We start from the raw sequence: 13,537 nt of genomic DNA on the forward strand, positions 1-13,537 counted from the left end.
TTCCTCAGCAGATGAAATTGCCCAGTGCATTTAAATCTTTTTTAAATTAGCTGTACAATTAAAAGAAGTTCATGACAACATTGGCAATAAGGAACATTTTAACATCTACATTTCTATGACAATGGGGCAAACTCCATCTGCTGGGGAAGCTCCTGTGATATGATTGAAAGCTCCAGGACAGCTACTGAGTGGACTCTGTGTTGACAGTTTTTGTCATCTGCTGTCTCCAAGGTGGAGAATGAAGTTTGGATCTCAGTCGTAGACTCAGATGTAGTGAAGTGAGGATCAACACTGGCAGGTACCTTGTTTTTTTCTTATGACTTGGGTCAACGACAATGTTGTCTGTCTGTGTCTGATATCGATCGCCTGATCAGCAGAATAGATCCGGCTGAAGGGGCAGCGCTGTGCCATCATTGCCACCACTGAGGTGCCCTAGAAGCAAAGCACTTAACCCCCACCTGCTTTGTCAAATAGCCAAAAGCTCAGACTGTGGTTGTTTTAACATTTAATTATGGCCTGATTAACCCGAGTAGTACAATATATCATTGTCGTAACGATGTTATGACAATGAAGTTATGTTTCTAAACAGTTTTCCATTTTAATTTCAATTCTGCCCTCCATGTGGTTGTACAGGGCAGCTGGTGTGAAACAGGTACAGGGGGAAGGGGACAAACAAGCGCCCAGAAAGCTAGAGACGGCCCTAGCGGAAGGCCACATAGCTGATGTCCCCCGCTTGACATCCAAACCGAAGGGCTTGGGGCGAATTTAACCGTGGCCCCCGGAGACCCAGGACCCCAGGGGTATAAAGTGTTTACTCTGAAAGGGACCAAAGTCAAATGATGTTCCAGTGGATTATATCACCAGATGCAGTACGAGCGTCGATCAGCTACACATCACAGATTCGATTTTAAAAAAGTAAACTTCACGTATTACATGGCGGCACAAGATCTGGCCACGAAGCCCCTGTAGGTCTGCAACCAAGGCAAAAACAATCACACACGCTCCTGCAGCAAAACACTGATGTCATTATGTCAAAGGGAACAGTCACATAGAGGAAGGGGAGATTGGAGGAGGATGGATAGAAACAATGTGATGTGTAGAACCATATACTAGTACACGTGTCTGTGCGTCAAAGCTTTGGAGTGTTGAGACACTGCGTCATCACACTTTCTTACTGAGACTGACACTCTAACTATTTCCAGTGAGATGCCTCCATGTCTGCCTCTCTGTCTGTCAGCCTCACCCTAGCTGTAGAAAGACAGAAGCTCCGCCTAGTGGCCGGATCTAGTTTTTGGTGTACTTAATTATCTGAGACAAATTCATTTGTCTGGAAATAAAAGTAACCTCTGTCTAATTGTATGACATCTTCATATCTTTTGATTGTTTTTTGTATACAGCGGCAAATGCCTCCACTTATCAGTCTAATCCAATTAAAATGACACTCATTTTCTCCCAAAGGACACAGAGTCCGGCGGGTCGTAAAAACGACTCATATTTGCACCCCGCCGCAGCGGTGCTCTGCAAATGTGAACGAATGCAGATGGAACAGCAAAAAGCACCATCCCCTTTGTTTGGTCTGGACAGGTAAAGTGATGCTTCAGCCTCTTCCAATGACAGGGAGGTCATAGGTCAAGATGCTGCCAGAGGTAGAGGGACCGACAGTCTTGCTCTACAGGACAAATTCAGCTGCGGTGGGTGGGTATTGTCCAGTACTGTGGCTTCTCCGCAGGCAGCAGATGGAAATCCACAGTAAACCTTTTCTTTTTTCTTTCTTCTCTTCTCTTTTTTTTTTTTTTTATCTGCACTGATGCAGCTATTGAGTGTGATGGCCCAAAATGTCATCTGTTACCTCAATCCAAAACACAGGACTTACTGCGTGACTTACCGCATTAGTAATGTCTCAATCATCATCACCATCTGACGCATCCGGCCTCTTCGCCCACCCTTTTCCTTCACACAGACACACACACGCACAGCGCACACACACTCTCTCCTACGGTGTAACCCCTCCTTTCTCCGGTGCTGCTAAACTATATAAATCACCTCTGTCGGAGTTTGGAACCAAGGTGCAGCGCAAAAACCCGCAGAGTAGCAGCTGACAGAAGAGGAGAGGAGAGAAAAACACACCTCTGCCGCTGTGAAAAACCACCTGTAGCTCCGACTTCTACCTGTTGCCTCCAAAGTCTTCTCAAAGTAAGTCTTCACGGCTTTCACTGTTATTCCTTTACATGTTAGCAACCAGTTTCCAGTATTTTCTTTCCCACTGGGATGACGCAGGCACATTTTTTTTCCAGTACGAATCAGGATTGACTCGCACACATCCATATAAAGGGTGATTTGCTTCAGTCAAGTCCTACGTAGAAGTTAGATTGCATTTATTCCAACACTTTTACACTGTTTCACAGAGACTTCCATGCAGACCGACTAATATAGGACAATTTTTAACTTCTTTCTGCAAAACTTTCTGAATAAAAGCCGCGAGCTACTGTTCCATATCACATTCCTGATGGCACAGGATGTCAAAATGTTTCTTTACCCTGTGCCTTTTTTTCTGCAACTTTTGCACCCTGTCCTTTGAAATTACGTCGCCTTTGACTCCAACATGCTCACATTTCTGCAGTCAGATTAATGGTCAGCAGAGGCATGAACTGAGGACGCTCTCCGGTGTCCCCTCCTAAACAGCAGGAGACTAAATGACTTGTTCAATGCTTTGATAAATGATACAGCTTTAAGAGGTAAGGTGCTATAAAGCAGATTCTGTTTGGAGCGAATAACGCAATTTTTCAAAACTTCATGTGAACGGAAATTTGGCTTTGAGCTCAGTCTCGGCAGCTGCACGAAACCAGTTATTATCCTGGTTTCTGTTGTAAAAGTCCAGTGTTATCTTGTCCGGTTCATAGCTCTGAGGTCGTGTTTGTTCATTCGTTTTTACCTGAAGTAACATCACCTTCATGAGGTCATGCTGGGAGTGCGTTCAGCAGCACGGACTGATTTTAACCACAGATTTGAACCACTTGCAAACCGCAGTTAGCAAGTCTTGATAGTTGCTTCTTTACGTTCAATACTTGCATTTCATCATCACAGCCACATACAGTAGTTGAGGTGCTCTTTTTGAGAGTGATTTCCAGCGAGGGAAGCAGTAGAAGAAACCTTAGTTAAATCTCAAGCATGACATGCAGCAGTCCGTTCAATCCGTGAACCCGGAATAGCTCGGTTATATATTAGAACGTTATTGTAAGGCCACCTTAGAGGAGATACACTGGCAAGAAAGAATAAGCAAATCCTTTGGAATCAACTGCATTTGTGTATAATTTTTTTTTACAATATGGTCAGATCTTCATCGAAGTTAGAATCTATTCAAACTAATGACACACAAATCATTTTATTGCTCTTGTCCATACTGAATACGTCATTCAAACAGTCAGCGTAGGTTGGAGAAAATGTGCGAACCCCTCTCAGCTAATGACATCAACTAAAGCTAACTGGCGTCAGGAGTTATCAAAGCTGGAGTCCAGTCAATGAGACCAGACTGGAGGTGTGGGTTGGAGCTACTTTCACTAACAAAAACACTCAAACATTTTGAGTTTCCTATTCACAAGAAGCATCTGCTGACGTGACCCATGCCTCGCTAAAAAGATCTCAGAAGACTTAGGATCAAGAATAGCTGATTTGCATTAAGATGCAAAGGGCTACAGAGTCATCTCAGAGAGTTCAGATATTGATCAGTCCATAGTCAGAACAAATGTCTATTAATGGAGATGATTTAGTTCTGTGGACACACCAATAAAGGCAAAACGCAGAGGGATCAAAGAGGTAAAAAGAGTCAGCTAAAGGCTTAAAGGAACCATTGGAGCCAGTGAGGAAGCTGCTGCTCTTTATGATAAAAAAAACACTCCACGTCTGCCAAAGAGCACCTTGACACTCCAAAATGCTACTTGGAAAATCTTTCGTGGGCCGATGAAGCTAAGTCTGGACTGTCTGGGAAGCGCTTCGTAGGGTGTAAAAAGGGCACTGCAAACCTACATGAAAACATCACCCAGTGAAACAGTGAAGTACGGTGGAGGAAGCATTGCGGTTTAGGACTCCTCTGCTTCCTCCGGGCCAGGACAGCTCACCCTCATTGAGGGGAAAATAAACTCCCAAAGTTTATCAACTGCTGTTGAATGAGCTCAGAGAGTCGTCACAGCAGAGACTATAGCTGAGCTGAAGCAGCTCTGTGGGAAGAAGGGTCCAAAGTTCCTCCTGAACGTTGTGCAGGTCTGATCCGCAGCTACCGGAAGAGCTGGTTCGAGGTTACTGCTGCCAAAGGAGGTTTAACCAGGTAATAAATCCAAAGGTTCACTTACTTTTTCCACCAGCAATGTGAACATTTAGTAAGTGTGTTCAGTAAAGACACAAAAGGTTATAATGTTTTGTGAGTTATTCGCTAAAAACACATTATGGTTGTCTATACTTGTGACTTAGGTGAAGATCATATCGCATTTTATTACCAGTTAATGCAGAAAAACCAGGTCTTTCCAAAGGGGTCACAAACTTTTTCTTGCTATTATGGAAGGGACCTGACTTAGCAGCAAATCAGTGAAGTTTAACTGTTGCTAATTATAACTTGACTTTATCTTTGAAGGTAAAACTAGAAGGAGGAAACAAATCTACTGCTTATTCATTATTTCATGACACAAAGCAGCTGTGTCTTTTAAGTTATTCCAAGGCAAAAAAAAAAAAAATGTAGACAAAAGAAAAAGTTGTTATGACAAATTATTGGAAAACAGTATTAGTTATTGATAGAGGTTAATCTGGTTTTATGAACTGCAGGCTTTTATAATCCACTGTAAAGTTTGCAAACTATTACTAGTAGTAGTAGTAGCAGTAAGAGTATTAATAATAATGATAATAATAGCTTTAAAGGTTACATAAAATACAAGATATTACTGCCTCATAATACACTAGAAAAGAAATCAAGCTGCTGCGACAGAATACCAAGTATTATTAAGGCATCTTACATTTGCAGCATATTATCAAAAATGATGTCCATTTCATAAAAACCATCAAACCCAACCCAGAATTAGTGTCCTCCACCGGAGTCAATCCATTTTCGTCTTCCCGGGAACTAAACAACATTCTGCCAGATGAGCCTGACAATATGTCAATCTATAGCCTGAAGGGTTTTTTTCTTTAAATGATGAATATTGACCAGTTTAGCTGCTTCACACACCTCGATTTACTGGTCAGCCAACTTGGAGCAGACATTTCCCAGGAAAACAAATCGCACTTTTTTTCGTCAAACGTGGAGTCCACCAAACTTTTTGTTTTTAGAGAAGAGAGAGGAAATGTCTTTACTTATAAATATACAAGAAAATATATTCATTATTTCATCATTTTGACAATAATACAAGGGAAAATGAGACTTTGGATTTCTTATAAAGTAAAACTTCTGGTTGACTGATTTGGTAATTGTAGTGTGCCAAACTGGTCATCCCAATTTTTGAATGAGAGTTCATCTAAACTTCTGGACCCATAGCATCCATAACGCCCCACGTCTTGCTGCCCCGTCTCAGATGGCCATGATGCTGAAGCCATGGACAGTGCTGGTTGCCGTAGCACTGTGTGTGCTGGTGTGTCTGGGAACACTGGCGGACGCCTACCCCCCCAAACCTGAGAACCCCGGTGAGGACGCCCCACCCGAAGAGCTGGCCAAGTACTACACTGCCCTGAGACACTACATCAATCTGATCACAAGGCAGAGGTATCTACACACACACACACACACACACACACAGTGTGTTTGTAACACTTCCGCCGTTTCTGTTTAGTCTTGTATTTCTGTATCTTTGACAGACTGACCTCATAAGGACAGGGGAAATGAGATTAAAAGAAGTTAGCTCTTAGATTAGGGACTATACGAAAGGTCTTTGGGTGAGGAGTAGGGCAGAATCTTATATTTAACATTTCAATAAAGCAAGGTGTGAGTCTTTGTTTGGACCCTCCCCTTGACTTGCCAAAAATACCAATCAAATAAAATGACACATTCAACATGGTGTACCCAACTTTAGATCTCAGTGTCTACATTCAATGATAATTTTCACAATAGCTACCAATGCACACATTAAAAGTCAAATTAGAAATTGCCAATTTCATGCCAAAGAGAATGGTGACTGTTCCAGCCACAATTCATTTTTGAATAAAGGACTAATAAATATGAATTAGTAAACTGGGCACTTTCATGACTAATGGTGATCGTTTTGCCCTCCATATGTAGCCAAAGAAAAATTCAAATGTCCTCATTCTTTCCTGATCCCCTCCCTCCCTAATAGTTTCCATACAGTCCCAAAGGATAAATCTTAAAGTTATGGAAGGTTCTTTTGAAGATAGAAGACGGTACGTCTGTTTTATCTTCCTTGTGTAATGGACCATATGTGGAATCCCCCAAGAATTGAAAAGACCCATTCCCAAAACTGATGTCCAGGTTTTAATCTATTAAAAGTGTAGCAGCAGTTGAACTGAATTAGCCTTTTTTTTTTTTGCCTCTTCCCGTATGCTACTTTAGACTACATTTGATTTGGTTTTATTCAAGTCATTATAGCAACTGAGTTCGATGAGGTTCACACTCATACTTAAGCCAGGAGCTCTGTCGAAGTCTGATGCACCCCCCCACCTCCTACACCACCCCAACCCTTCACCAGCACACAATGGCAGATCCGTAGATTAGATTACTGGCCACTCTCCAAAACCTCCAGGCCTCCAAATCAACGGGACCAGAGCAATAAAATCGTACAGATGGATCCAAGAAAGAATCCCAAATCCAATTAGCTGAGCCTGCTGCTCCAAGGTATAAAAGTCGCCAGCATGGAATTGTCAGATGGTATATTTTTTGATTTGGAGCAGTCTGGCTCATAAGCTATCAGTTTTTATTCATGAAAGTCAAATAGGTTGTTGATATTTAAATGCCTGGTTTAAAGAAGACTCCAAATGGCATGGAAAGTCAATTTGTTTCAAGTAGAAAGTTCTTACATTTCACTGGAGAGTTGAAAATGAAGACGTATCATATATGATAAAGAGAACTATTGTTATATAAATATTTGGCTGTATCAGTTAAAATGCTGGGGAGTGTGATGGCTGTCCGCTGCAGGCACTCCTGATGCAGGTCGAGTGCCTTTAGTTTGTTACTCTACTTCACAGTTCATATCATTGTGTAACTGGAGAAGTATTCTGGTGTCTTTACTAAAGACATGAAAATCAGGGCTGTAGCTGCCATTGAAGTCATGTCCTCTGTATTTTCTCTTGAAATTTGGGGGGTTTGCTCTTGCACTTCAGAAGATACTTTAATAAACCCTTTCAGTGCTTCACCTTCTACTTAAGCTTCAACCGCTTTAACTGCTTCGACTTCAGTTGCGACTACTGATCAACAGATCACAGGCAAACAATTGTAATTGTAATTGCACACTTGTAATTTAGCCTTTTCTAGTTTCCTGAAGGTTTAGTAGAAGGTTTCCTGAAAAGAATTGTGTAATCTGGTGCCCGAAAATAGAGTTAATGTTCTCTAACAGTGTTTTAAGCCTGTAGTTAGTCATATTGAGGTTATAAGCAGTTGCCGATTTTCCGATGACATAAAAGTCAACTAAAGATTTAACTATAAAAAATTTAAATAATTAGAAAACATTTGTAAGACTTTTTAAAACGTTTTAGAGATTCTGTAGCCCCCGGTTTGTGCATCTTGTATATTAGCTTTACGTTTGAGCCACAGACTCAAGCATCCGAGTTTACAGAGCAAAACCAACAAAAAGCAAGAAAATTCAGCCATCTTTTAACGAACCTTACAGACTTCATACTGTTCATTCCAGAATCCTCAGCGACACTTCAAACCATCCTGATTAAAAAAGTATTTTGTTTTTCTGACACAATAAAAGATTATTAACCCATTTCCAACTTCTGCCCCCTCTTCGTAATTCGAACAAAGATGGCAGCCTGAAATGGCGTATCTCCTTGTTCAATCGTGTTCAACATGAAACAACATGAAAGATTTTATCATCAGTTACATTGGCGAAGTTTATATTGATGGGGCTTTCCAATATTTTATATTTTCATCCAAAAACATTGCACTATTATTTTGCTTTTATTTTACAAAGAGAGCTTGGAGATGATTCATTGCTGGCTACCTGGATAGGAAATAAAGTTGCAATTGAGAAAATGGCTTAAAAATCTTTTTACTGTGCGGCAGACAAAAAATATTTTTTCATCCCAATGGTTAGAGGAGTGTTTGAGGATTCTGGAAATACCTTCAGAGCAGCAGTAAGTGTTGTCGAATGGCCTTCTGGGTTTTTTAAAAAGATCGTCAGGTATTGGAAAATTGGATGCTTAGCTCTGTGACTCAAATGAAATGGTAACAAATGAGAGGCACAACATTTGAGAGAGCAAAAGACAAGACCAGTGGATAGAGGAGAGCAAGAAAAAGAAAGAAGGACAATCAGACGAGAGAAGACACGAACACACAAAGCAGATATAGTTAGACGGAGAGAAAACAGTGAGAGGAAATAAGAGTGGTACCGACCAGTGAGACTCAGGGTGATAAATGGGTGTAGAGGGGCCATTATCAGAGGGGAAAACATTTTACATCCTGATGTGTCACACTGTGCTCCAGCTGCATGAGACAGAGCGTGTGAGCTGCTCGATGGCTTTCCTACAGGGCAAACAAACACCTCCCTGTGTGTGTAACGAAGCATAAGATTGGGTGCTGGGGTCATAAGGGAGGTGGAACAGGTGGTTGATGGGAAACCTGAGGAACGGCAGGGCCGTGTTGAGTAGCGTTGTTTATGCACATACACATATGAACACACACATTACCAAGTCAACTTTCTGTTAAACGCCTCTGTGGTTTTACATCTGCGACTCTCTCGGACCCCTGCTTTCCTTAATAAGAGAATAAGAATAAGAAGACTCATGCAGACTATGAAATGACATCCGCTTACACACACCGGCATTAAAATACGCGCACGCACAGTCTGAGTCTGACTGTGAAATTAAAGTGTCAGGAGCGAAGGCAGGGGAACAAGTGAAGCAGTTTATTGGAAAGGAAGAGGTTAGAGGACGCAGACAATGGACAGAAAAAGAGACGAGGAGATGAGCATCCTGTCTCAGAATTTACAACACAACCTCTGTGCTCCGGTCACACTGTGAGCCACAATGACCACCAAAACTAAAGACTTTAAAGAGACAAGTGGTGGAAGCAATGTGTTATGGGAAAAGTAGTCCTGATTTTGACAAAGGGCTGTCATCCGTCTCAAACAACGACTCATTTGTTTGAAGAGAAACTCAGCTGATTTCACACATAAAGGTCAGTTATTAGTCGGGGAACTGTGAAAACAGTTGTATTATGTTTTCAGTGACTCTGGAGGAGCTTTTGTTGGGTCTGAGAAAAACAACCCTGATGACGTCATAGTGATGTGTTTTGCCAGTTGATGAGCTGGGTTAGCATTAGCAATAACTTAATACGGCTCTGTTATGGCTGTAGGAGAGTGAACAGTGAAGCTGATATCGCAAATAGTTACACTGTCATTCATTCAATGTTAAATATTCATTCACTGTTTCCTGTGAACCCCTTATGTGTGTGAACGCAATCTGAATCCAGGGCAGGAATGGACGACTCAGCCTCTAACAATGAAAAAAGTACAACCATAAATAGTATCAAAGACCAGGTTTGATTCCACGAGGATGTGAAGGTTTATAACTTTAAGGTTGGAGACATTTTAAAAAACTCTTTATCTCTGTCCCAGGTATGGAAAGCGTTCAACTCAGGAGGATATGGTTGCAGAGCTCCTGTTTGGTGCCGACAGCAACAGAGACCAGAGATCAAGGTAAAGACACTCACGCACATATGCTGTAGCAGTCACGTGATCGGCAATAGACACATATTACAGCCTTTATTTATTATAATCTTCATTCAATTAGGTCATCTCATTGAGATCAAGACCTCGTTTGCTAGGAAGACCTGAGTACAGCAGAGAGAAAGAATAAATAACCTTAAGCAGGCCTATCAAAAGCACAAACAGCATCAGAGACAATCAAAGACATCTCTAAATAGATGAGAAGCTAAAAGTTTAAAATTTGACAGTGGGATGAGAGGTTCAAGTTTTAAAATGCTCTGTAATTCATTCCCAGTCATAAGGTGCATAAGGCAGTCTTCCCATGTTCAGTATTACCCAACATGAGTTGAGTTGAGTTAACATGAGTTAACCAGACCTGAGATCTGCTCTGGGGAGCTGCGGTTTTAGATTTGAGAACACAAGTGACGATTGGTACAAGCAGTTACACGTTCTTCCTTCTTTTTGTGTCTTTCCACAGATACGACGACTCCTACATGTGGTGACTCCGCCGTCTCGCTCCCTCCTCATCCGGCATTCCCTCTGAGTGTGTCCCGCAATGCACCTGGAGGGGCCGACGTGTGCCTCTGACCTCCGACCCCTGAATCCAAACCCAATGACCATCACTGACCAAAATACGAGCTCTCTGTGTCTCTCTTGTCAATGTCTCACATCTCACTCATTACAACATATTTATACATAATTTATTATTGAAATAAAATATATATATATGACATTAGTGCTACGACTCACAAGATGGGACTGCGTCCGTGTGTGTGCTTGAGCATTAATGTCCCTCTGCTGTCCAACACTGTTTAGAGGAGAAAATTCTTCTTATACTGTTGCTCCTGTAAAAAGTAACATCAGAATAAATTAATAAAAACTTTTCTGTGTGATTACAATTTGCTGAAGACTCGTAGTGGTTTTCTCCAGGGATTCATGCAAATGATGCTTTAAGTGTGTAGAGTTCACGCATGTTATATTCTAATTTTAACCCCTCTGGATTATGAATACTGTAATTAAAGTGGTATTACTGTTGGCAACGCTGTAGCAAAGACCAGATCGCTTGTGCCTCAAATCAATCCTTCATGTTCCCAGGAGATTTCGCACCCGGTTGCAGAAGGAGTTGCGTCGTGAAAGCGAGGCTCATAGGGAACCAATCTAAACACTGATGATTTCGTTCATCTACAGCCTTTACATTGTGCAGTAAACGTTTACTTCATAATGATGAATTAAAGCAAAAAAACTATTAAATGATAAGGCTGGTGCTCATCTATCTTTGTCCTATTATCAACAAATCCCATGACAAAACCAAAACCAACAGTGTGTTAGGCTGTCTTTCAATTCTGTCTGATCTCCCTCCTGTGCATGCCAGCTTGAAGACATAAATCCTTAAAGATGGCTCATAAAATATAGAGTTTCATTTTCTAGAAAAGGCTCAGTAATTTCCTAAAGCACCTGGCCACTGTAGTTTTTATCAAACAGGAGGAGGAGGAAATAGTGCATTTTGGGGGGACTATTTTCACCAATTGATTAACACACATTTGATGCTCTAGTGAGTCTAAATAAACTGCTGTGTGTGTAGATCTTTTTTTTTACTATTTTTAATATTTTTAGGCCAACAATTGAGCTCTATTGCAATGAGAGGGATAAGATACAGACATGTGACACATTAAAGGAAAATTGAATAAATGAGTGGAAAAACATTACTAGAGCAGATGCTTCCACACAGGTGCACTAAATGGTACAATAAAGCAACTAACATCCATACAAGCTCTGTGGCAGGTACAGAAATGCTGAGCAGGAAACAACTGATTCTGATTCTGTATCAAGATGGCAAGAGGAAAAGATCTAAGTGACTTTGAAAGAGCGTTCATTGTTGTGGCACAGATGGCAGGAGTTTCAGTCACACAGACTGTTCAACTGGCCTGTTTCAATAGGAACAGCGACTAAAGTGACATCTGCATTTAGATCTGTTGGAAAGACAGGACATAGGGTTGGAATCTGTGGCCTACAGCGCTCATTTGATGACTGTGACGCTCATGCATTAGTGCGATACGTGAGGAAAAGAAGAGCAACTTTTCCTCAGGTGGCTGAGAATGTGAAAGCAGGACGTGATCAGACTGTGTCAGCAAAAACAGTCCGTCAACAGTTCCACAGAGAGTCATGTCATATTATATTGTATATTATAGTAGGGTTGCAGTGCATGAACCCCTTATTACAAAGGTGAAGGAACATCTGAGAGTTCAGTGGTGCAAAAACCACAGGAACTGGTCTAGAGAGATGTGGGAAAAATTGATATGGTCGGATGAGTCATCCTTCACCATATTCTCAACAAGTGAGTGAATGGATGTGTGGCGTACACCAGGAGAACGGTACAGGCCTGAATGCTGGACCCCACAGTTACGGGTGCTGGTGGCTCTGTTACACCTTCAGGGGTTATTCACTGGCATTGTTTGGGTCCACTTGTCCCCTCAGAGGGAAGGGTCACTGAAATCAATACGCAGTTGTTTTGAGTGATCACCTTTATCCTATGACGAAACATTTCTATCCTGGTGGTCTCTTCCAGGATGACAGTGCCCCCGTCCATAGGGTACGAGGGGTCACTGAGTGGTTTGATGAGTATGAAAATGATGTGAATCATGTGCTGTGGCCTTCACAGTCACCAGATCTCAACCCAGTTGAACATATATGGAGGATTTTGGACCAACGTGTTAGACAGCGCTCTCCACCACCAGAGACTTGTAGTGGATTGATGCTGTTCTGGAGGCACGTCGGGGCCAAACACCTTACTAAGACACTTTATGTTGATTTTTCATTTAATTTGTTACCAGTTTGTATACACACACAATACTTGTTGGTAGAATCTCTTTATTGTTGGTTTTGGTCTTTTCATCAGTTTCGTTGACAATAAGAAAAATACAGAATCTAAGTAAGGAAAAAATGAAGTGGGGATTCAAACTTCATATGGGTTGGTTTATGGCACAAAGGGATATTTCTTTAAAGTGTGAAAAAGTAAACAATACTCTTCCTTTGTTAAAAATTGATTACTAAAGTAGATCTGAGACTCAGCGTTTGTTGAAAGGACTAGCAAACCTATACAGGCATCTAACCTGCATTTCTTACTGTAGCCCACTGGGCTGCATCTATAGGGATATCTGCTGGGTTCTTAACGAGCAGCTAAAACAAAGAGCGTGTTATTTTTTCTGAGCATAATCTATGATGGTTTAGAGTGAGAACAAACAGTGAAGGAAAAGGCTTATGGAAAGATCAGTTCCAGCACTTTTAGCCTCTTCAGGGAGGAGAACGGACACTGGGGCAAATGGGAAAATGACATAACCTAGAAGTGAGAGTTCTGCTGGCGTGAGACAGAAGCTGCCAATCTCACTCGCTCTCATGATCAATTACACAATGGTTGAGACCATGATACAACCTTACAGTGCATTGATAACGCAGTCATAAGAGGATATGTGTTGGGAAAAGCCGGGGTGATAGTGGGATAATACTATGGTAATTACAAAGGTAACAACCAGGTAATATCTTGGTAGTAATAAAATCTTGGTAATATCAGGTTTTATCTTCTGTAATAGGGTAATAAAATGTCAAATACTGGGGGAAAAAAGCTCAATATTTTAAAGAGAATACCAATATTACCGTGATATTATTGAGCTGTTCTGCCCCAT

General features: G+C 41.3%; 1 protein-coding gene across 2 annotated transcripts; it reads left to right on the forward strand.

The window, feature by feature from the left end:
- Positions 1–1,578: 1,578 nt before the first annotated feature.
- Positions 1,579–10,952, forward strand: pyya (peptide YYa). 2 transcript variants are annotated; one of them, XM_040121570.1, is made up of 6 exons: positions 1,579–1,695; positions 1,814–2,193; positions 4,271–4,321; positions 5,556–5,743; positions 9,768–9,848; positions 10,336–10,952. In XM_040121570.1, exons 4-6 carry the CDS (start codon positions 5,556–5,558, stop codon positions 10,358–10,360), a joined length of 294 nt encoding a protein of 97 aa, XP_039977504.1. In that variant the 5' UTR covers positions 1,579–1,695; positions 1,814–2,193; positions 4,271–4,321; the 3' UTR covers positions 10,361–10,952. The 2 variants fall into 2 exon arrangements, with proteins under 2 accessions (XP_039977504.1, XP_039977496.1); XM_040121562.1 differs by lacking the exon at positions 4,271–4,321.
- The last annotated feature ends 2,585 nt before the right edge of the window (positions 10,953–13,537 follow it).

Source organism: Xiphias gladius, chromosome 3 (assembly GCF_016859285.1).
Source record: "Xiphias gladius isolate SHS-SW01 ecotype Sanya breed wild chromosome 3, ASM1685928v1, whole genome shotgun sequence".
In the NCBI taxonomy this organism is placed as follows: Eukaryota; Metazoa; Chordata; class Actinopteri; order Istiophoriformes; family Xiphiidae; genus Xiphias; species Xiphias gladius.